The sequence below is a fragment of the Populus alba genome, chromosome 6 (assembly GCF_005239225.2).
Source record: "Populus alba chromosome 6, ASM523922v2, whole genome shotgun sequence".
NCBI lineage: Eukaryota > Viridiplantae > Streptophyta > Magnoliopsida > Malpighiales > Salicaceae > Populus > Populus alba.
In genome coordinates, this window is record NC_133289.1 from 11,856,442 (window position 1) to 11,881,142 (window position 24,701).

The following is a 24,701-nucleotide window of genomic DNA, read 5'->3' on the forward strand; positions in this document are numbered from 1 at the left end:
ATAAAAAAATACAATCCAAAACAATAAAAACCAATAAAAAAAAGAAGGATCATAATTGAAAGAAAAAAATAAATGGGATGATAACTCTAATTTTGGTTGACCCAACATAAATTTTAAGGAGATAAGAGAGAAAAGAGGGGGAGGAGGAAAAAAAAATCTCATCAGTGCTAAATCATTGTGAATTAAACTACATATGCTACCCCAACAACTATTCCTTCATTGCACACTTTGAAAAACATAAAAACATAGTTGTTGGACCTTTTGGTAGCAAAAAAATACAATACACACCACCCAAATTCAATTGAAAAGACCATTTAATTTTTGTAATGAAAAATAAAGATGTCACTCAATTATAGCAATTCATACTGCAATGAACTTAGCCCTACAATAAAAGAATTTAGCCTTATAGTAAAAGAATGACAGGGTTTAAGGTTTACTAGTTATATAACTTGTGCTTCGTCATGGGTTAAATATTTTTATTTCCTATAAAAAATATGCAAGTATTTTCAATACATTTATGTAGTTTAAAAAATTTAAGTTCAAATAAATTTTTTTTGCTAAATTTGTGTATTAAAATAATATTTTTTATTCAAACAAATGATATTAGAAATAGAGACACAAATTAAATTGATTGAATAAAATAAAAAGGTAAAAAAACACAATGCAAGGCTGCACATATTAGAAATATTATATGAAAATATTTTTTAATTTTCAAAAAATAAAGTTTATATATACAAAAGATATATATATATATATATATAATATATATATATATATATATATATATATATATATATATAAGAAAAACTCTTCAAATTTAAATGCATAATTGAAAAAATAATCGTCATTCAACATAGCCTATCTAAACAAAATGAAAGAGAAAATGAATACTAATTTAAATATAAATTAAAAAAAATTAGAGAAAAAACCATAAAAAATGTAATTTAAAAAAAGAATCAGGAAAAAAAAGCAAATGCTAGGCCTTTAATATTTCTTGTTTGCAACATGTCACTTAAGATTTTTTAAAAAGAAATCAGATAACGTATTGCCTGATTTGCCTAGATTTCAGTAATTGTGGTGACAGAAAAATCAGAGTTTAAGTTTTTTGACCAAAAAACCTGTTTTTCAACCCATTTTGACCTAAAACACCTTAAAACATTGTAGAAATGTGATAAATATATCAATGGTCTTAAAAAAACCGAAAAAATAATCCAAAAAACTGAAAATCAACTCAAACTCAGATATGTTTTTTCATGAAATTTAAAGGTAAAAAAACCTAATATGAACTCCTTTCTTCAAATGAAACCACTTTATATAAATATGATCTATTTTAGTAGCCTAAATCAGTGTTAACGATATTTTTCTCTCTCTACCTCTGAAACTCCGCGACCTCTCTTTCCTCTCTCAACTAGATACTAAAAAAATAAAAATAAATAAACTTTTGAATCAAAATTAAATTGAAAAAATATTGAAGTACTACAATTGTTAATTTGTGTTATTTTTAAGATTTAAGGATTAAAGTGCATCTTATATGAAATTTATGGCAAGTCTCTCTTATTTAATGCTTCTTTTATTGTAGTCATTCTTCTTTTAATTCCAATTTTTCATAAAAAATTAAAATTAATTAATTTTTAATTAGGATTAAATCACTAAAAAAAAATTAAAAATCATATTAAATAAAAATTACATAACTCATCCACAATAATATATATAAAAACAAATATTTGAGTGATGGTAAAAAAAGATCTATGCCTTTAATAGTTATATTTAATATTTTTAATAAAAGTATAGAAATTCAAACAAATTTTTTTTTTTTTCCTATACGCCACCTATTTCTCTCCTTCCATAAACCCTAGCAAACCTCACCTACTCAACTCGAAACAGCTCCTCTGTTTTTCTCTTCCCTGCAACTACCACCGCCACCACCACCAAAATGGAAGGCATCGAATTGGATGCCCCGTCACTCTCCTTCCCCGAGAATGATTTCTGCGACTCAATTCTCTCACGCTACTCCACCTCCACCCAAGACGACCACCACCACCTCTGCGCCATAATGGGCACCATGTCACAAGAACTCAAAGACCAAAACCTCCCTTGCACACCTATCGCTTACTTCGGCGCCGCATGCTCCTCCCTGGACCGCCTCTCTTCCTCCTACTCTGATCCTTCCCCTTACGTGATCGATTCTCTTATTACCATCCTCTCTCTAGCTCTTCCTCGAATTTCAATTCCAATATTGAAGAAAAAAAGAGAATTGGTTTCCAATGTTGTTGTGCGGGTTTTGAAATTAAATCATTCTGTTACAGCTGGAGCTGTTGTTTCGGGATTGAAATGCGTGGCTCATTTGTTGAGTATCAGAGATAGTTTTAATTGGGATGATATTTCTCAATTATTCGGAGTCTTATTAAGTTTCATGACCGATTCTCGCATAAAGGTATCTTTTTTTTTTATCCTGTTAATTTGCTTTCCGATTCTTGATTCTGTAAGCTATAAGAAATCTTGATTGATTTTTTGAACAGGTGAGAAGGCAATCCCACTCTTGTATCCGTGACACATTGCTAAATTTTCAAGGTACACCAGCATTAGCTCCGGCGAGTGAAGCAATCACCAATTCTTTCGAAAAGTTTCTTCTTCTTGCCGGTGGATCCAATGTTGCTTCTACTGATGGGCCTAAAGGAGCCCAACACGTTCTATATATTCTCGATGCCTTAAAAGAATCTCTTCCTCTTTTATCAATCAAGTGTGTGGCTGCAATTCTTAAGTACTTCAAAACTCTCCTCGAGCTGCGGCAACCTGTTGTTACTAGGCGTGTGACTGATAGTCTGAAAGTAGTTTGCTTACACCCGGGTTTACAGGTTCCGGCTGAACCATTACTCGACTTGCTATGTTCACTAGCTCTTTATGCTTCTACAAATGAGACGTCTGCGGATAACATGACATTCACTGCAAGCTTGTTGGATGTTGGAATGAAAAAAGTTTATTCCTTAAATAGGCAAATTTGCGTTGTTAAGCTACCAATTGTATTCAGTACACTCAAAGGTTAGATGCTACTTTCCCAGAAGAAGGGGTTCTGCTTCTGTTTGTTTACAATTTGCGTACCTGGTTGTTTCTCACTTTCTGTCTTTTGGCAGATATTTTGGCGTCTGAACATGAGGAGGCCATCTTTGCGGCCACACAGGCATTGAAGAACTCAATAAATAGTTGTATTGATGATAGCTTGATCAAGCAGGGAGTAGATCAGATTACAATCAACAAAAATGCCGAAACTAGAAAGTGTGGGCCTACAGTTATAGAAAAAGTGTGCGCAATCATTGAAAGCTTACTTGATTATCATTACAGTGCAGTCTGGGACATGGTATTTCAAGTGGTTTCGACCTTGTTTGATAAATTAGGTATTTTCATGTTTTTTCTCACTCCTTTTTCTATTATGCCATTGGACAACTTCTTGCCATAAGAATTGGTGAAGTTGTGTGTCATTGCTAGTTCTTCCAGCAGCTTGATTGGGGGAACCTTTCAGTTTTTATAATCGGTCTTCTGTATTTTTGTGATCAATGTTTCTTCTAGGAATACACAATAATCAACATTTGTTATTTTCCAGGAAACTATTCTTCTTATTTTATGAGAGGAACCCTTAAGAACTTGGCAGATATGCAGAGATTACCCGATGAAGATTTTCCTTACCGGAAACAGGTAGTTATTTGCTTCTGCACAACCTCATTATATGCTATTAATATACACTCATTATATTTCTGATATTCTTTAGCTTTTTTACTATAGCTCTTGTCAACTTTACTGGTCCTGTAACATCAAAATAAATCTTTTAGGACTTGATATTCTTAAAATATGACTTTCCATGTCATTTGGAAATTTATGCACTCTCAATGCAAGCTATCTTGCTTCACCATGTTGGAACTCCAACGTTTCATAATGCAGCATACCAATAGAATAGAGCATTTTTGGAGGCCTCAATATTCAAGAGCCTCCCTCTGATTTGGGATGTCGCTAAAGTTTTGTACTTAATATCTTGTGGTCATTGACTAAAAAATCTGCCCTGTCTAAACCTTTCGAGAACCAACAAGAGGAGGGGAGGGTCTTTTGGTCCACTGCAAATAGTTCACTGGGCATGTTTTCCATTGTAGAGTTCTTGCAGGCCTCCATAATGGCTTCATTATTGTTGTGAAGCAGCATTGATTGCACAATGGTCCATATCTACAGTGATTGGTTTGCTAGGATTTTCTTTTTCTAGCCTGCACTTTCTAATTAAGTGCCTCGTGTTACAGGGTATAAATTCTTAAATTACATGTAATTGAGCTCAAGGAAAACTTGACTCCATTTTCACAAATAAAGTGAAAGCATTTTGTTTTTTACTTGTTGATTGCTTCATCCATAATCTCAACCCTGCCCTTTTCTGATACGTTGATGTACTTGTCAATCTGCAGTTGCACGAATCCCTTGGATCTGCTCTTGGTGCAATGGGTCCTGAGACATTTTTAAGCTTCCTTCCTCTTAAATTAGAGGTTGATGACCTATCTGAAGTTAATGTTTGGCTCTTTCCTATTCTGAAGCAGTATACTGTTGGTGCCCGTTTAAGCTTTTTTACAGAGTCAGTTCTGAGTATGGTTGGTCTGATAAAGAAAAAATCTCGACAGGTATAAAATTACTAGGTAATATGGTGTACTTTCCTGCTATGTAGCATTTTAGTAGTGACTTCTTACCTGTTGCAGCTGGAGCTAGATGGAAGGATCATCTCAGCAAGGAGTGCTGATGCTCTTGTATACTCTTTGTGGTCCTTGTTACCTTCCTTTTGCAGCTATCCTTTGGATACTGCAGAAAGTTTCCAGGATCTGGAGAAAGCTTTGTGTGGTGCACTCAGTGAAGAATGTGATATTCGTGGAATAGTTTGTTCTGCCCTGCAGGTCCTTATTCAACAGAATAAGAGAATAATGGAGGAGCAAGATGATCTAACTGGTACAGAAGTTGGTATAGCTGAACAACATGCTATTGCCCGCTATACCCTGCAGGTTGCAACAGATAATTTGAGGGTGCTTAGGTCTTCTGCTCGTAACTTGTTGACTGTTTTGTCTGGGATCCTCCTGGAATCTCCAAAAGATGACGGTGGTCTTCTGCAGGTACGTTTGCTATCTCAACCAGTGAATAAGAGATGCCGTTTTATTTTTCATTGAGTCACATTAGAATTGTTGATTTCTTTTGGGTATGTTTCGTGATTTTATTTTATATATCAATTTTGCCACCACAGTCTAACTGTCAAAAATCATTTTAGAGCAGATGTAACTTGTATTTTTTGTATACTGTTTCCGTGGTATATGGGAATTATCTGTTAGATTCATAACATTTTTTGGATGGTTTATCTGAACCACCAGAAACTTCTGAACATCACAACTATTTCCTTTTGTAAATCTTTATTTGCAGGTACTATTGCCAATAAGAAAATGCAAAATAGGTGTTAATTTTTTTTTTCTTTAAATAAGCATATCTTCAATTGTTCGCTCCATTATTTCTGTTGTGCGGTCAGTGCAGTCCCTGTGATGTAATTGGTTGTTGAGCAACATGAGATATTGGAGGGTTCTTATATTTTGTTACTTGCATCACTTTGGTGTAATGCTTTTGGAGCCTTAAGAGGCAAGTCCCTTTGCTGATAGTCTGTGAGGTTGGAGGGTTATTATATTGTTTTCTGTTGCTGCTCCTAGATTGCTCGTTTGGAGGATGAGTTCTTCAAATCTCTTTTGTTTTCTCTCCCTTTTCTTATAGATTTATTTTTCATAAAAATTGCATCATAATTTGGCGTTTTCAGTGAAGTTTTTGTAATACAAGTGCAACTCTTGCAGTCTACAATTTGTGAGTTTTCCTCAATAGCTGATAAAGAAGTAGTTAAGAGGATCTACTTAAAGACAATGCAGAAGCTTTTGGCTGTCACACAAAAGGCCACAAAAGCTGAGAATTCTAGAGATTCCAATTCTATGCGGATTGATGATTCATCAAATGACTCGAGGTTAGCTTTTTTCTCTTTGTATTGCTTTGTTTTTTATTTAATGTGATCTCTCCTTTTGTCCTCTTTAATACCATATGCATTTATGAATTGTCTTCCCAACCCACCACCAGCCAAATGCCCTTCTATTTGTACACATACGATGATAGATGTCATGGAATTTTTCATTGTTTTTCACACAACTTCATTTTTACTGCAGAGCACGGCTATTTGACCTGGCAGTTTCACTTTTGCCAGGATTGGATGGTGAAGAGATCAATGTTTTATATAGTGCAGTAAAGCCTGCATTACAGGTTTGTCATTTTCTGAAGTGTCCTATTCTCCAGCTACTTCTTAGAGACTTAATTGTTTTCACATGAGAATGATCTTAATTATGCTTCCTCATATATATTATTATTTGTATTATATTGTTGGTTGTTATTATGATGTGAAGGATATGGAAGGTCTGATCCAAAAGAGGGCATACAAAGTTCTTTCAATTATTCTCCAGGTAAATCCTCCATAATTGCAAAAGCTCCGTAGTTCTTGGATGGTTTGATTGTTATCGCATATCAACTTCCACTGTTATCACCACAATTTTCATGGATAGCTAGAGTGGAGTTTTGTCAACTGCTCATAATGGACTGATATACATGTTCAAAGTTCTAGCAGTGGTGGCAGATAATACATGGGCATAAATTAACTGTGATTTTTCCTGGAATATTCAGTGTTATTTTTTTCTATATATTTAAGAAAGAATTCTGCTGAATATTCTGCTATGCAATGTTTTACTATTATAGCAAAGATTTAATCTTACTACATTTTGTGAAATTCAACTTTTCTGATGATTTTTTCTGTTTCGGGTTTCTGAATGGTCAGAGGTACGATGGATTTATTACACCACGATTTGGGGAACTGCTTCAGCTCATGATTGATGTGCTACCCTCATGCCATTTCTCTGCCAAATGGCACAGACTTGATTGTATTTACTGTCTAATAGTTCATATCCCCAAGGTTGTAAGACATGATTTTCCCTTACTGTTTATTTACCTCAAAGTTAAAAAAACAATGCTATTTGGATGTTGGAATCTGTTACTGTTTTCTCTGGTATGTTACACCCACCATACCTGAATTACTTGACTTTCTTGTTACAGGAATCAGAGCAGAGGAGGCATGAAATCCTTACTTCTTTCCTTACTGAAATAATACTTGCTCTGAAAGAGGTATTATATTATCACCAAGAGCACTAGTCATTTTTCAATCTTTTTTTTTTTTCTGGTTGTGATAGGTTATGATGTTGATTCTTTGGGGATCCTTTGTATAACATTTAAAGTAATTACCTCATTTTGAGCATGCAATACAGAAAGCTGGTTGAGATTATTTGAAAAACAGCATTACCTTATTTCATAGGAAAACTTGTAGAGATGAAACTGTGTCATTTGCTGACTATTATAGTGTCGCTCCAATTTATTAACTGCCAACTGGATATGAGATTATATGAAGATTGTACATTTTGTCTATGTTGAGAATGCCGTGTCTATAATCAGGTACAGCTTTTAGGGAATGCTAATCGAGGATTCATAGGTCTTGCCTTAAAATTGTTAAGAGATTGAATTGAGAACATGGGAAAGGATTTGATTTTTGGCTGCATGGTGAAGTTGACTGACTGTAGCAGCCATAAGTTGTTGGGTATTTTTGAACTCGCTATGCCACATAAGCTGTTATCTTTTTCCATCACCCTTTCTAGTCTCCTTAAATTTCTTCATTTAAGTTATTCACTACTCTCAGCCTTGTCTTTCTTGATGCCAGGGTATGCTTTTGCTTGTTACTATTTAAACTGGCTTTCCTTAGGCAGAAGCTTGATATACAAGTCTCATGTTTCTACGTGGTTATTTAACTCCTGCCCAAGAAATAAAATTATTCTAGGTCTATTTGTAATGAAGTGGTGCATGGTTCATGCTCTACCCATAATCATTCTTGTACAAAGTGGTGGTTCCCAAAACTTAACATACACCTTTGTGATTGACCAGATATTTACCATAAAATTAAGCAAAGAACCCCATGTTCATGCTTGAGATAATATTGCTTGGTAAATGCGAATGTGATAAGATTTTGTGCCCTTCAAAATGAAGATATTAATGGAAAGAACTATCTATGTTGCTGGTTCCAAACTTGTTATGTGTCACATGCTGGATTTGAACTTCTTGCATTGTGTAGTTTATAAATGCTGATAAATATCTTGTTCTTTGTTTTTGTTAATGGTCTAATTACAGGTTAACAAAAGAACAAGAAATAGAGCTTACGATGTGCTTGTCCAAATTGGTCATACCTTTGGAGATGAAGAGAATGGTGGAAAGAAAGAAAACTTGTATCAATTTTTTAACATGGTATCAATTGAGTATTTCTGTCTCCAAAGTTTTATTGCTATGTTGATTGAAATTGTTGTCATTTTCATACAAATTTGAAGTTCTAACAAGATCCCATTTGTTACTGGACAGATCAGCCGTGATCTGTTCATCTCAAGAATATGATATAATCATCCCATTTTTATTTTATTGTTTTGTATGAAAAAAAATTGTTTTACATGTATGTGGGTAAATTGACCACGTGTTGCTTTCGGAAACACTTAAACTTTTGTGGTCACAGGTTGCTGGAGGCCTGGCTCTTGAAAGTCCTCATATGATCAGTGCAGCAATGAAAGGTGTAGCTCGTCTGGCATACGAGTTTTCAGACCTGGTTTCTATTGCTTACAAGTTGCTTCCATCCACATTTCTCCTTCTGCAGAGAAAGAACAGGGAGATTATCAAAGTGCGTTAACTATCTTTTTGATGTGTGCAGTTTAGCATAATGTTTATTTGGGTCGAGTGAATTAAACTTATCATTTCTTTTCTACCTTTCTATTTTGTGGTCTTTTTTATGCTGCCTTCTTTCTAGACTAAATTGGTAATTTTCTGTTCAGGCTAATTTAGGTTTGTTGAAGGTACTAGTGGCCAAATCACAAGCTGAAGGGTTGCAAATGTTCCTGGGGAGTGTGGTGGAAGGCTTGCTGAGATGGCAAGATGACACCAAAAACCACTTCAAAGCTAAGGTATTGACAACACAAACTGTGTTGAACTTATCTTTACTTTGGCCATAAATAGTGGTGTTTAAGTGAGTTTCTGGAAGAGATTTCCTTTTCATGTTGGCTCTTTGGTGCCTGTACGGGGGTGTCAGTTGTGTTTTTCTTGGAGTTTGCCTCTGTTTTTCTAGTGGTTCAAATTTATTACCAATGTTGTTGAGAATTTTTTTGTGGACATGCTTTATTTAACGCTACTATGTTCTTTTATAGTGGTGTTGGGTATGCTGTTGGACAGCATGTATGCAAGTCTAAAAGCTTTTGCAGCATTGTGCATGATTATTGCTCAGAAGGTCTGTGGTTGCCATAAATGTGGTCCAAACTATCTAATGTCTTCCATTGCTTCCAAACTCCTTTTCAGGTTAAGCATATCCTGGAAATGCTAGTCAAGAAATGTGGTATGGATGCTGTGAAGGCAGTGATGCCTGAAGAACATATGAAACTCCTTACTAACATACGGAAGGTATGTTTAATGACATCATGTTAATATGCCATTTTATAGTTTCCAAAACACAATTTGTTCTTTTTTTTTTTATTCATGATTGTTGAATATATACTAGATGAAGGAGCGGGGAGAGAGGAAGCATGCAGCAAGCTCTGATGAAACTAAATCTCATATGTCAAGAGCTACTACATCCAGGTCTGAGGCATATTAGTATATGGATTAATAGTGAATTTTATGCTCTTGTAAATGTCTAAAATGTTCTCAATTGCCTGTAATGCTCTCCCTTTATTCGTATTTTGTTCAATTCTCGCATGATTGCAATGATGGTTTGCAATATATTGAAAGAACCAAACACACTAAAAAGGGCAATGCATCTCCAATTTTTGTGTGCTCATGAAATACTGTATTGCATTCTAAAAACTTGGCTCATTCCGCATGGTTGCCATCCTCTCATCTTGTACATACAAGAACACCGAGTCCTAACTGTGTTCAATAGGAAGCATCACAATATAGATTTGTATTGCATTCAATCTCAGACTGCAGTGCTATATTCCAAATGCATCAGCCTATCTGGTGTTTCTGGTAGAACAACACTATGTCCATGTTCTTATGGATTCTTCTCTAATTTTGAATTTGTTAATGATATTCTGAAAATTTTTGCTCTGCTGACAGGATAAGCAGATGGAACCATACTAAGATCTTCTCTGATTTTAGTGATGGGGAGACAGAGAACAGTGATGGTGAATATATGGATACAAAGACAGTTTCAGGTCGGCATAGCAAGTTTTCCTCCCAGCTCAAACCCAAAGCTTCACTGAGGTCAGTGACTTTTGATGATGTTAAAAAAATTATGGATTCATGGCATGGGCTATTATATTCAGATTATTATATCATGGGTGACCTTACTATCTTAGTGACTAAAGGTTTCCTTTATTGCTATATGCCGACTGTACATCGCAGATCTTGCACTTTGCATTTTAGGGTGTTGTTTGGGTTCCACTAGATATTATTAACAACCCATCAACCAAATCAAGAGCACTACTACAGCCTTTGAATTGATACTGGACTCTTGATGAATCTGATAGATGGTGTCTAATGGTTCTGGTAGAGGGTGCCACTGCACCATAACTACTAGTAATTACTTGCTCAAAACAATCTGAAATTGCATATTTATATACCCAAAATTTTCCAGGTCTAAAATAAAACACAGGTCAGACAAGAGCTTGCCAGAAGACTCGTTTGACCAGTTAGAAGATGAGCCACTTGACCTGCTCGATCGATACAAAACACGATCAGCCCTCCGATCAACCGCACATCTTAAAAGAAAGCAGGAATCAGATGATGATCCAGAGATCGACTCCGAAGGGCGGCTGATAGTTCGTGAAGGAGGGAAACTTAAGAAGGAGAAGCTCTCCAACCCCGATTCAGATGCGAGGAGTGAAGCAGGCAGTTTCAAGTCACTGAACTCCAAGAAAACTCAGAAGCGCAGGAAAACTTCAAATTCTGGGTGGGCTTACACTGGAAGTGAATATGCCAGCAAGAAAGCTGGTGGGGATGTGAAGAGGAAGGACAAGCTTGAGCCATATGCATATTGGCCCCTGGATCGCAAGATGATGAGTCGTAGACCAGAGCATCGTGCAGCTGCTAGGAAAGGTATGGCTAGTGTTGTAAAATTGACCAAGAAGCTTGAGGGCAAGAGTGCTTCAGCTGCGCTGTCTATGAAGCTCATCAAATCTAACAGTCAGAAGAAAGGCAACAAGAGAAAGAGCAGATGAAGCCATCTATAGATTGGTCGATATATCAAGAAGAAGGATCTGCAGTCCAGGTCGTGAGATTTTGTACTTGTTTGATTGTTACAGTTTACACAGTTGCGTGCTCCAGTTTTGACACTGATTCTTCTGGTTGCGGAAATGTACATGACAGAAAAACAACAGGGAAGCCAATTTCCAATGATGCAGCAATTTTGCTTGCAACTTGATTGGCTCTCTTTCGTTTCATGTTTAGCAGAGCTCTTGATTCATCATGGTTTTCTTTGGCGCGTGAACATACACGCACCTGAGTTTAGTTTGGTTTAACTTGTGAAATGATCTTATGTAATGTTCTTATGTCTGGCCAACTATGCTGTTCAATGAAATGTTGGGTAGCATTTCCAGTTCTCAAAAGCGAATGGAAATTCACAAATTTGGATCCTAGAATTAAAAGCACGTCTGGGTTTTTTTTTCTCTCTTTACAAGAATGTTTTGTTGTTTCTTTATTCAATTGTTGTTGCGACTCGCGTAAAAATACGAGTTCAAAAAATCGTATAAGAGTACATCTCAAATGGATAAGATGGGACTGTACTCCCCTGCTTGAGTGGCGTAAAATTCAGATTTGCCGATCTTGTTATCATAGGCTAAATAAAATTTTATTTCTGTTAATTTTTTATACATATACTTTAACCTGTCATCTTTCTTGTAATATAATTATAAATTCCAAGATAAAAGAAATGCCTTGCTTCACTTGGGCACACGCCATCGCATCGTGCCTCCACTAAACTAACTAGAATAAGTCGTGCAAATAATTGCTAAGAAACTGATTGAAGTCATGCCATTTTCGCGACTCGTTAGTTGAAAAACAAACCTCACCAACACATTGTCGAGTGAAATCTGTCTAAATCCTGCATCAGAAGAACCCGCACCGCAACTTCTCTCACTTATCCTCGGATCTTGGAAACCCATGAAGTCGATGACATTGGTATGATCAGCGAATATCTAGTAAAGATCCTGATGTTCAGGTGCAAGCATGGAAACATCAAGCTCGCATGCCTGAATTACCCAGCAGCCGTCATTTGTGGGTGATAAAATGAAACAACGTACCGTGACAAAACATCATGCGTACAAGCTCGACAGAGAGAAACAAAACAGAAGCATGCACATAAACCACCGCTATGCTACGGTAAAGTAGCGAATTGTTAGCTCAAAAATTCATTACAGCTAACTACTAATGCAATACCCTTACAGCTATCTTTTTGGTACACGGAAAAAAAAAAGTAAACAAGGCCACTTCTGATCAAGGCCCACTGTGGCTATTTATGAGAGAGGATTATAAAAACACCAGAAACAGAGAAAAAAAGAAGAGTATTTCCAGTCGCCACCTGGTGAATTCTGACTACTCTCCCTTCCCGGGCAGATAGCCATCCATTCAATCTATCCTCGAGATATCAGATGTCCAACTAGTTACATTTCAAAGGTCAATTGAGCTTCAGCAAGTTCAGCAGAAAACAGGATACAGTGAGGATTCCAGTACACTCTGCAAGAAGTAGCCATGTCATTAATAGTCACTTCCTGAACATTTTGCAAGTTAGCAAATGCTATAAAGGATACATCTCCTACCAGACCTACCGCATCTTGATATTTTAAACACTTGTTCTGCTTTTAGTTTTCCCCCCACTGAAAATTAGGTTGCTGTAAAATGTCATGCAATGGTGAGATGATAGGATGGGCCTAGGCGTCAAGTCATACATTAATGACACATCTATTTGTGCAGTGTTCAATGTTCCTATCCCCAGCTTGATGTGTTTCTCAAATGCAATTATTATAGCAGAGAGTTAAATTACAAATCTACGCACCTTGGAGAAGCTCTATTTCACTTGAATGGGGCAAAAATGATCGATGAGTTGTGGCCACCAAACCCAAACGAATTAGACAGCGCAGCCTTTATGTCTAGTCTCTCTTTCTTTGGGCCCACCAATACACTCGTGTCCTAAATTTTTATTTTTGCAGCATTAGGTAAATTGAAAACAAACACCATCAAATTTAAACTTACAATGCCATAGCTGTAAACAGGAAAAATAATAGAGCAAACATACCATGCCTTGCTCTGGATTTTCTAGATTGATATTTGGATGAACCCATCCTGTCCGTATTGCCTGTACAAGTAACACAATACAATATCAACAACCAATGAAAGACTTGTTTTCTGATGGGAGTAGGGGAATAATAACTCAACACTATTAACGAATGAGAAATGCAATTTCAATGTTCCTTCTCTCTGACAATACATTTATCCTTACAAAAAAGAGGGCAGATGTTTTGGCACTCCATTGTAAATGTCATATCCATACTTATCTTGGGCTCAAGAATTGAACCAACCTTTTCCTTCACTCTCTATACGTGATTAAAATTGAGATAGGATAAAAAGGTCACGAATACTATATAATTTACCTGTACTGCAGCAATGGCTTCCACAGCACCAGATGCTCCCAGTAAGTGACCAATCATAGATTTTGTTGAGTTCACCCTCAACTGCGAATGCACAAGAAAAATTGAGAGTTATACACTGGCAATGGCCATGCAAAAATTAGGTGATGTTCATAAATAGTTCATGGTACATACACCAGAGTTACGGCCAAAACAATGCATGAGAGCATTATACTCTTTGAGGTCTCCTGCTGGTGTGGATGTAGCATGTGCATTTATGTAATTCACATCCTCTTTAGATACCCCAGACTGTGCTAATGCCTTTTCTATGCAGAGAATGATACCAGCCCCTGTTTTCAGGTGGTGTAGAAGCGACATTAGTTAGCTTGTAAGAACTCTGCATGGATAAACTATACAATCAAGATAACTAATTGCAATAGAAATTATTCATTTGCTTGCTGTAATTCAGAGTGATAACCAACTCAAGCACCGATCTTACAATCTAAAAATGAATGTGCATTACATCTAGGAAATATGACATTTAGGAGAAGCGTTCGCAGGTTTCAACTCAAAGAAGTAACTATAAAGAAGACGTGCGGCAGACTATCCCAAAAGCCTGTGAAATTCAACTCAACTGGAAAATGCCTCATGCTGCTTTTTTAGGATTGCTGCAACGATCCATATGCTCCATTGAGGACTCATCTTGTGAAGGACATTAGAATTTACCTCAAATAGACATATTAGAGTTATTTCTACCTACTAATCTTTTATAGCCTTGATAGGACAAGAGGTTTGCTTTTGCTTTTCGAGATGTGTTTCCCAAGACTTTGACGAAAGGTTTAAACAGGGCCAGACCTGTTTGCTATGACCACATGGCAAGCACCAGTTTGCTATGACCACATGGCAAGCACCAATTTGCTATGAACCCAGCAGGCATGGGTTCATAATAACAACCAATACCATTGATTACATAATCATAAGGTGGATCAAAATGAAAGAGAGAGTCAAGATCCTTCAGCGTATCTTTAAATTTCATGCCCACAGATAGATTTTGTGTATGAAAAATTCTAGGTACTTTAGACAGGGCATGTTACCATCAGGACGTGGCTCAGTCATGTGATAAGCATCACAAGTAAAGCTCCCTCCCAGAAACTCTGCATAGATATTGGCACCTCTTTTCTGCAAACAAAAATTAACCATAGATTACCAACTGATGAAAAAACTGCAATCTACCATCATAATGTATAGCATTTAGCATGCAATGCAGATATATAAATGGATAAATAGATAGATAGATAGAGAGAGAGAGAGAGAGTAAAGCCAATGGATGGTCTAATTCTCTTCCACTTCTGCTTCTCATCAAAGCATATGACTTTATTTGGATTAAATAAGATATTACCTTAGCATGTTCTAATTCTTCTAGAAGCAGAACACCAGCTCCTTCCCCCATGACAAATCCATCCCGATTCTGTTTATTAGAAAAGAAGACATTTCAAGTTTGAGAAACACAGGCGAAGTAAATAAAGAAATGGGATATTCCCTTTCTAAGAAATGGCACAATGTGAATCAAGTTATGAACCATTTGATCCGTGGGATCTGCCACCAGGTCCCACATATCAGACATGCTGTATGATTTGTGATGGCTTCATGTTGTGCCATTGTTATATGTAGCACACATCTAATAAAATTAAGACATCAGGCTCGCTGCTATTTTGCAACTAGAACTATGACACAAATACAATTGATGACTTCTAAGAAATTTTAGAAACTATGAAAGGATAGAATTCATATCCAAAACTACTTGTAGATAATAGAGCAGTGAGTCAAAAAAAAAAAAAAAGTAGTTATGTCATTTACTCACCAGATAATTCTTCCACTGGCTTGAGTACAATCATATTTCAAATGAATAAATTTCAACCATTTTAAAGAAAAAAATTACAAAAATTTGGTTACTATCTTTTCCTTTTTGCATATGAGGGGGGCCCAGTGGTTAATGATAAATTACCATATCCCAAGGTCGTGAAGCTCTTGTCGGATCATCATTCCTCTGCGAAAGTGCTCTGCATGCCACAAAACCCCCCAATCCTGCACCAATGATTATAAACACATATGAGCTTCCTGCTATGCCAGGGAACAGGTATAACTCAGGAAAGGAAGAAAAAACCACCAATAGGAATAATTGCTGAATCTGAGCCACCACAAAGCATAACATCCTGCAAGTTCATAAAATTGGGTGCTAGGCATTAACGAGTGGTATGCAAAATAACTTAAGCATCCCAAAGTTTTGTTGTTGAACATGAGTTGAACACAAGATACTTACAGCTTCGCCTCTAATGATGTGGTTCGCTGCATTCAAAATACAAAAGTTGCCGGTAGCACAAGCAGTGGAAATTGAATAATTTGGCCCCATCCATCCCTGCAGTTACATATGTCAAACAGAAGTTAAAAAGGTCAATTTTAATTACCCAAACAATCAGTATATGCTTTAAAATTTCATCTTCCTTAAGATGATAGCTTACCAGATCCATTGCAAGCATGGCAGAACCCATATTTGTAGTTGCAAAAGGAACACAAAATGGATTCACCTTCTTGTACGAGATCCTTAAAGCTTCAATTGCATCATTGAAAACCTATCCATGATCACCCAGAAGGAGCAATTAATTAATTAATTAATAAATAAATTTTATGGCACCATGAATATGGTTTTCAGCAACATCAGCAGGTCCTTATGGCTCTCAAGAAGGATCACTTAATATTTACTTCTCCAGACACATATTTCCTTCCAAAAAATGTTCCAAGAGGAATCAACAATATTATCAAGGACAGACAGACACGAGCCAATCTTTCCCAAGGGGAAAAATCAACATTGAAAACAGAGTCGATTTTCTAATTTCCATATGTTCAGAAGAAAATAAATAAATAATGTTGGTCTCATCATTAAGTTGACATTGCCAGAAAAAGAGACAACAATTACATATTTCTTGATTCAGTAATTGTAAGAATACCATTTAAAGCTGAGTTAGATGCTTCATCAAGTCATTTTTGTCAACATTTTCTCTATCACAGACAAAATATCTTAAACTGAGGAGATTAGGTTACCTTCATCCCACCCATTGCTGAGCCAATCAAAACTCCACACTTAGCTTTATTTAACTCATCCATCATATCCTCAGTAATCCCTCCATCTGCCAAAGCTTTTTTACCAGCAATAAGCATATAAAGCATGAATTTATCCATTCTCTTAGCCAGTTTTGGTGAAACCCATCCATCAGTCGAGATAGACTTGATTTCTCCAGCAATTCTCTGTGAAAAAAGAAGAAAGGAAAAGTGAGATTTGTGAAGGTAAGATTTATTCAGAGCAACAAAATGAAGAAAAGATGTGTTGAAGTAACCAATTACAGTGGAAAATTGAGCACAGTCAAAAGCCTCTATCTGAGATACGCCACTGACACCTTCAAGAAGATTGTTGTAGAAGACATCTGGTTCATGACCAAGAGGTGACACCACACCCAACCCTGTCACAACTACTCGCTTTTGCTTTGTATGTGGTTTCTTTTTTGTCTCAACTTCCTTTGTAGGTTGCACAGCTACAGCCATGGCTTGCCCTAAAATTTTTAAATGCATCATCAAGGCAAATGGTGTGAGTCTGTCATTTGCAGGCAGCTGAAGGCAACTATTCTCTCTCTCTCTCTCTCTCTCACACACACACACACACGCACGCACGCAAAATGGCTAGATTTCTTCTATGAAGAAAAAAAGAAATCGCGGGTGACCAGAAATGCAGCAATGCGAAAGCGAGAGAGAGACATGGTTTTCAGAATTGGAAAACAAAGACTCAGTAGACTCTTATCTCCATACTCTGCTTCGCTTAGAAAACGTTAAAATAACAAGAACAGAGCCACAAACAGCAAATTCATGCAACTAAAACCTGCCTAGCTTTCGCTACATTTCCAAACAGCAGCAGAACAAGAGCTGCCCCGCACTGTTAATTACCTGAATTATTTTCTGATTAACCCATCATATTATCGCCTTTTTTATTTTATTTTATTTTTTAAGAAAAATCCCAGTTACATAACAGAACAAAGAGAGAGAGAATACAAATATTACACAAGCATCCAAACAAAAGAAGATGAAAGCGATAAATCATCATCAAATCCAAGCTTAAACCGATTAGCAAAACAAACCCAAACACAAACAAAAGCAGGAATAATAGAAAACAAATGATTAAAAAGGAAGATTCGAATAAGTGAAGAAAATACCGGAAAGAGCGGGAGGATGGAGTCGTCTTAGCTTGCGATTGGATCTCAGGAGTCCATTAGAAGCGTAGTAATGACTACAAGGTTCAAAGGCCAAACAAGAGCTCACTAATCCTTGCAGGCTCGGTCCTCCTCCACCCATACCGCTGCTGTAGTTGTTGTACTTGTTATTGCTATTGCATTTCAAAGCAGCAGCAGCAGCAGCCTTCCGCCTGCGACTTCTATTACCAGTAGTCGAGGATGGTGGAGAAAGAGCGTACTTGCTTTCCTTAGCGCACGTGACCGACATGCACGCCGCGACAATCCACGTGCAGAGCGGAGATGACAATGAACCTGACCCCGTCATATCTCACCCACTCCTTCTCTCCCCCTATCTATTATTACTAGTGCAGATTGGACAAGAGAGAGATGGTATGAACGATCAAGAATAAATCTAAAAGGAAGGAAGGAGAAGGAGATGCGAGGTGGCGGTTGAGGAAGGTGGAGGGGCAGGGGAAGGGGAAGGGGAAGGATGCAAGAGAGCTCTCTCTCCGTTCCTATTTGTTTTGATTCTTGTTTGTCTTTGTTTTCCACTTTCCTATCTCTCCCCCCACTATAATGGTAATTAAATAGTAAAAGTAAGTAATATTGAGTGTGTGCGCGTGTTTCTCTCAAGAGTGGTATCGCCAAGTTTTGGGCAAAATCTGAGTCGCTCCCCCTCCTCCTGTACGTACACAGCCAAGTTCGTTTTATTTATTTATTTATTTTCTAGGCGTTGGTGTGTTTGTTGGGCTAAATGACAAAATAAATACAAAAATACGCACGACGACCAGAAATATTGTTTCTTGCTTATTTATCTCCACCTTTTGTTTTTCTTTTTCTTTTTCTTTATTTCCTTTAATTTTCGAAATCCAGGAGGAGCGTTGCGATGGGATACTCTGTTCTGCGGAGTTTCGCTGCCATCTCTAAGTTTCTCCCCTCTCTCTCTCTCTCTCTCTCTCTCTCTCTAGTGGTGCCACCTGTATTCCTGTTTCCTTATCAGACATTCCCATCCATGCTACAGTTTTGGCGTCTACTTAGAGTTAAACCGATGCTCTCTTTTACCTACCGCAACAATTTAATCAAGACTCAATCATGACTCTCTATAGATAAATCTGATTTGCAACCGTCCGAGTCTAATCCTTATATTATATAAATATATGTGTAAAATATTTAGATTTTTTTAATATAATAAATATACTTTAATATTAACATTAAACTCATATATATATATATATATATATTTATTATTAGCTATTTTATTTTTTATTTATTAATAAATAATAGTAGATAATGAAGAGTAATTGGATGCTAATTAATAGTTTATAAATATCTAAAAATTTTACTTAATGGATAATAATTAAAGTATAAATATCAAGAAATCAAACTTGCGGATAACTATTGCCATCTCTACCCTCTCATCAGGACCTCATGATTCTTGACTTATACTCTAACACAAGGGGTAATAGATTAAATTAAAAAAAAAAAACTAGGGGAAGAAAAATTATTGTATCTCAAGACATAAAAAAATATTCATTGTAATAATATAATTACTAAATTTGCCTTTAGCCATTAAAACTTTGAACAAGATATTAGAAGCAAAGTGATTTTTTCACCGTAACACAACTATCTTTTGCAAATTGTATGGGGTTAGATTGATAATTTTTTTATACAGTAAAAATACTAATTTAACCCTAGAATAAAATAATCCAATGCTTACTGCTCAATTTTATTTTTATTTTTTTAGCATAGTGTAATTATTTTGATGATTTTAAGGAAAAAACCAATAAAGTATTCATTTTTGTAATTATTTTTAGAATAGTGTAATTGTTTTGATGATTTTGTTTGTTTTTTGGTATTTTTATATTTATTTATTTTAATTTTATTATTCAATATTTATGTATTGAAAATTAATTCTTCGTGCTTTTTTATTTTTCACTTTGCTTTCAAGTTGTCCTTTTTTTATGTTTTTTTTCCTATGAGATTATCACAATCTTATGTCCATTATCACGAAGTTTGTAAGTTAACAAAGTTTAGCTGATTACTTTTTTCTTGTTTTGCCCTTAAACATTTGGGTTTTTCAAACTCCGAATGGGATCATATCATTTTTTTTTTTGTAGTATATTTTTTTATTTCAATTATTTAAATTACTAATCCAGTGACTTAAGTCTCAGATTTCTTTCTTTAGCATTTTTTTATGTTAAAAAAAAAAAATTAGACTAGCTAGTGGCAAAGCGCATGCCACAAACATACTCAAACCTATTCATGATGTATTTGATTCCATCAAATTAATTTTTTTTTATCTAATTAATTGGAACTAATAAAATCAAATATGAATTGACCAGAATAGAAAGTGAAGGCAAGTGAGGGATTTATTAGCCTAATAACCTAACTAACCCTCAATCTAGGAATGGAAATGGGTACTCGGTTGGATTTTTTTTTAATATCAATATTCTACTCATTATCCATTAGATATAAAATTTAGATATTCATAAATTATCCATCGAGTTTCGAGTATCCATATGAATATAAATTATCTATTATTATTTATTATTTAATAAAAAACAAAATAGTTAATATATATATTTGAAGTATTTATATATGTATATTAAATGATAAAATAATAAATATTATAAACATATATGTGTTTTATGTCAATATTGAGATATGTATATATTGTATTAAAAAAACATAAATATTCTACAAATATATGTACATAATATAAATATATATTCCAGGTTAGGTTCAGGCGGTTTTTAGATCGGGTTTGATAATAACCATACCCTACTCATTATCTATCGGGTACGATATCTATTCAAAAAATAATCGCATATTCAAGTTGGATAAGATCGATATCCATCAAATTTAGATTAAATTACAATCCCTACCTCAAGCCAATTATTTAGCTTTTTTTTTAGTTGTAATTTTATTTTTTAATATATTGTATGAATTTTTTGTATAATCTCATCCATCACACTCTATTTTATGATTTATAGATGGAGAAGTAATTTTTATTAAAAGATAGATTTTATTTTAAAAAAATTGAATTGGTTTAAGTATTCAACTTAATTTCATAAAGTCAAAAAAAGAGGCAGAAATACTTGAAATTAGGATACATAAAGCAAAATAACTTATTATGTCTCTAATCTGATCCATTAATATCATTATCCAACACTCTCAAAATTCATGAGTTTCAATATCATTATTTTATAATTTATAGATAAAGAAGTAATTTATTTTTAAAAAATAGTTTTTAATTTTACAAAATTAATTTAAAAAATAAATCTAAATTGAATTTTTAGAAGAATAGGTCAATGATGTTGACCTTTAGATCACATATTAATATTTTATGTATTTTGATTATAAAAATTAAATAAAAATGGATTAATGATATGTTAAGATAAGATTAAGTTTAAACAGATTTATATGAAAATCACATTAATAAGTTCAAGATGCAAAGCAAATGAAGATTTAGTTCTTAATGATTCATTGTAATGCTTCTTATTAAATCTTTACATCTTATTCAGTAGCAAACTAAAATGAATTCACACACTTCACATTGCATTCACAAATAGGATTGATATACTTTTAATTTGTTTCAAGTTTCACCAGATTTGAAACTACCAAATTTATTTGTTTTTTTTTTTTTATGTTGAACTGGTCAATTCTTTGGGCATACCAAATGAACCGGTTGATCGTTGTTCATCTGTGATGAACACCTGAGAATTTTGCAGGAACCGGTCAACCAAATGATATAGCCATTTGAACCGGTCAACCACTTTATCTCGTTAGAGGCATTACAACAACTAATTTCTTATATATATATATATATATATATATAGCTCTTTTTATGCTAAATAAACAAGATTTTCTGAACATATATGATATAGAAGCTATTCCAAAAAAAAAAAAACATCTACTAGAAATCATCAATCCTAACATCAACTAGAAATCATTAACCTAACATACTCTAAATTGTGGTAAATTAAATATTTATATTCTAGCACAAAGTATAAGATCTCACACTCATTACACTGACACACCTTCAATCATCTTATGAACTATTGAGTAAGATGCAGACATTATAGTTTTCAATTATACAATGTACTCTTTAAGATAATGAATCTTGTTGTAAACAAATTATAATTGTAAATACCTGGGAGTTTGGATAAACTATTGACATTGGTGAGGTATTCTCACCAAAGAAAAAATCTTGTAATGGAACATTTTTAAATGGTGTAATTGCTTGGCGTGGATTTATCAAGGGCATTGTATCTTTCACTTGGATTAGTAAAAGAGCACAACACTCAAGTATAGTTGGTACTTGAGATGTGGATGTAAGCTTGTCGAACCACGTTAAAAACTGAGTATGCAATCTCTATTTTCTTATCTTTTTTACTTTAAGCACTTTAATTATATTGTTGGTAATTGTGTTATATGTGCTTAGTGTGTTTATTTGCATTATTTGACTTAATTAATGCAACACATAATTCACTCCCCTTATGTGTTATTGTTGCCTTAATCCTAGAACAACAATTGGTATCAGAGCTAGGTTCTCACATATATAAGTTTGCTTAGACTTAAGTAGAATGACAACCATTAACTATAATGTTCAAGATGAAAGAGCATTTACATCTAGGCCACCCTTATTTGATGACAATAATTATGTCTATTAGAAAACTATGATGATTATATATCTTCAATTTATTAATTATAATTTATGGCTATTTATTGAAAATGGACCTCACAAACCTACTAAGATCAAAATGGACATTACACTTATAACAAGACAATTCTAAAATTTTCTAAGAAAGAAGCAAGGGAATAAAAAGTTTTTAAACCTCAATAAGGATGGAAAGTAACAAGACGGGACACATTAAGGTCAATTTCCCTCTTCTTTAAAACAAGAAGAATAACTGCCATCATAAACGAGAAATGAAAGCAATATGGAGTGATGACTGAGACTCTAGCTTAAGTGATGATGAAGAGTATGCTGCAAATATGTGTTTCGTAGCAATTGAAAGCGATAATAAAGAAAAAAAATGGAATATGGAGAATGGTTCTTGGATAATGCTTGCTCAAGACATATGACCGAAGATGATACATTGTTTTCAAGCACAAGTAAGATTAATGGTGGAAAAGTCACATTTAAAGACAACTTAAAAGTAAAGATTATTGGAGTTGGCAATATTAGAGGTAAGTCTTCTCCCTTAATAGAAAAAGTGTTTCTTGTGAATAATCTAAAATATAATTTGTTAAGTATTATTAGTCAATTATGTGATAAAGGCTACATGATCATATCTGATTATACATGTTACTGAATCCTTGAAAATGATAAAGTTTTACTTGTTTCTAATAAAAAAAGAAATGTTTATAAGATTAAAATTAATGTATACATAAGTATATAAAAGTAGCTTTGTTGCTAGCATTAATGATAGTTTTATGTGGCATAGAAGATTAAGTCATATAAGCATGAACATTCTTTCTAAACTTGCCAAAAATGAGCTTTTTAAGGAACTCTCTCATGTTGCATTCCAAAAGAAGAAGTTATGTGATGCTTGCCAAATAGGTAAACACATGAAAACATCTTTTAAGAGCAAGAACTATATTTCTACCAAAATACCTTTAGAATTGCTATACATAGATCTATTTGGACTAACTAAAGCTAGACATATGGGCAGTAATATATATGTATTTGTGATTATGGATAACTTTACAAGATATATATGGATTTTGTTTTTATAATAAAAAAATAAAACTATTTATGAATTTGTAAAGTTTTCAAATAAAGTTTAAAATGAAAAGGATTTTTTTCAATCATATACATAAGAAGTTTTCATGGTGATGAATTTATAAATGATTTATTTGAAATATTTTGTGAAAAGAAAGGATACCACCATAACTTTTCAACTACTAGAACTCCCTAACAAAATGCGGTTATGGAAATGAAAAATTAATCTCTTCAAGAAATGGCAAGAACAATGTTAAATGATTTTAATACCCCTAATTGTTGTTGGGCGGAAGCTGTAAACACTTTTTGCTATGTTTTAAATCGTATTATCTTAAGAACAGTGTTAAAAAAGACTCCTTATGAGTTTCAAAGAGGAAGGAAATCTAAATTCTCATATTTCAAGGTTTTTTTTTTCAAAAAGTTTTATTTTTAACACCATGGATAACTTGGAAAAGTTTTATTCAAAATTCAATGTTGGTATTTTTCTTAGATATTGCTCATCTAACAAAGCTTATAGAGTTTATAACAATAAAACACTTTGTCTTGAAGAATCCATGCATGTTGTCTTTGAGGAAACTCAAAATGACAAAATTGATGAGATTTTAGATGATGTAAATAAAAGTGTTCAACATTTAAATCTTAATTATAAGACACTCATAGAGGACAACAATGAATAAAGATCAACTAAGATTAAGTCATCAATATGAAATGGTAAATAACTCTTCTATGCCACCAAAAAAGCTGAGGCAAATAAGCTCTCATTCTCTTGATTTAATTATTGGTAATCATTTTAAAGGAACTAAGACTAGAGCATCTCCTAGTAATATTAATGAGCATTGTACATTTTTTTTTTTCACATATAGAGCCCAAATCCATCATAGAAGCCAAAAAAGATACAAATTAGATCTTAGCCATGCAAGATGAGCTAAGCCAATTTGAAAAGAATGATGTTTGAGAACTAGTCCCTAGACC

At 34.4% G+C, this 24,701-nt stretch overlaps 2 protein-coding genes across 2 annotated transcripts; one reads left to right on the forward strand and one right to left on the reverse strand.

Moving 5' to 3' along the window:
* The first annotated feature begins 1,813 nt into the window (after positions 1 to 1,813).
* Positions 1,814 to 11,708, forward strand: LOC118048109 (uncharacterized). The gene is made up of 18 exons (XM_035057657.2): positions 1,814 to 2,434; positions 2,520 to 3,039; positions 3,132 to 3,392; positions 3,599 to 3,690; positions 4,440 to 4,649; positions 4,725 to 5,129; positions 5,847 to 6,010; positions 6,207 to 6,300; positions 6,441 to 6,497; positions 6,866 to 7,000; positions 7,141 to 7,209; positions 8,260 to 8,373; positions 8,633 to 8,794; positions 8,946 to 9,074; positions 9,463 to 9,564; positions 9,662 to 9,741; positions 10,219 to 10,365; positions 10,739 to 11,708. Exons 1-18 carry the CDS (start codon positions 1,934 to 1,936, stop codon positions 11,319 to 11,321), a joined length of 3,825 nt encoding a protein of 1,274 aa, XP_034913548.1. The 5' UTR covers positions 1,814 to 1,933; the 3' UTR covers positions 11,322 to 11,708.
* Positions 11,709 to 12,433: 725 nt separating this feature from the next.
* LOC118048110 (3-oxoacyl-[acyl-carrier-protein] synthase II, chloroplastic) lies at positions 12,434 to 18,686 on the reverse strand. The gene is made up of 14 exons (XM_035057658.2): positions 17,984 to 18,686; positions 17,124 to 17,329; positions 16,824 to 17,027; positions 16,244 to 16,354; positions 16,045 to 16,140; positions 15,892 to 15,937; positions 15,730 to 15,809; positions 15,124 to 15,192; positions 14,819 to 14,903; positions 13,920 to 14,074; positions 13,749 to 13,829; positions 13,394 to 13,453; positions 13,154 to 13,287; positions 12,434 to 12,834 (listed from the first exon to the last, which is right to left on the reverse strand). The coding sequence occupies exons 1-13, from the start codon at positions 18,324 to 18,326 to the stop codon at positions 13,171 to 13,173; spliced, it is 1,653 nt and encodes a 550-aa protein (XP_034913549.1). The 5' UTR covers positions 18,327 to 18,686; the 3' UTR covers positions 12,434 to 12,834; positions 13,154 to 13,170.
* Between the last annotated feature and the right edge of the window lie 6,015 nt (positions 18,687 to 24,701).

Excerpts from the sequence above, each read along its gene's own strand:
- LOC118048109 (XM_035057657.2), top strand. The coding sequence starts at position 1,934 with ATGGAAGGCATCGAATTGGATGCCCCGTCACTCTCCTTCCCCGAGAAT. Across the intron at positions 6,301-6,440 it reads CAGTAAAGCCTGCATTACAG|GATATGGAAGGTCTGATCCA; the intron begins GTTTGTCATTTT and ends TATGATGTGAAG. Across the intron at positions 6,498-6,865 it reads TTCTTTCAATTATTCTCCAG|AGGTACGATGGATTTATTAC; the intron begins GTAAATCCTCCA and ends CTGAATGGTCAG.
- LOC118048110 (XM_035057658.2), bottom strand. The coding sequence starts at position 18,326 with ATGACGGGGTCAGGTTCATTGTCATCTCCGCTCTGCACGTGGATTGTC. Across the intron at positions 15,938-16,044 it reads ACATCATTAGAGGCGAAGCT|GATGTTATGCTTTGTGGTGG; the intron begins GTAAGTATCTTG and ends ATGAACTTGCAG. Across the intron at positions 13,288-13,393 it reads AAAATCCAGAGCAAGGCATG|GACACGAGTGTATTGGTGGG; the intron begins GTATGTTTGCTC and ends ATAAAAATTTAG.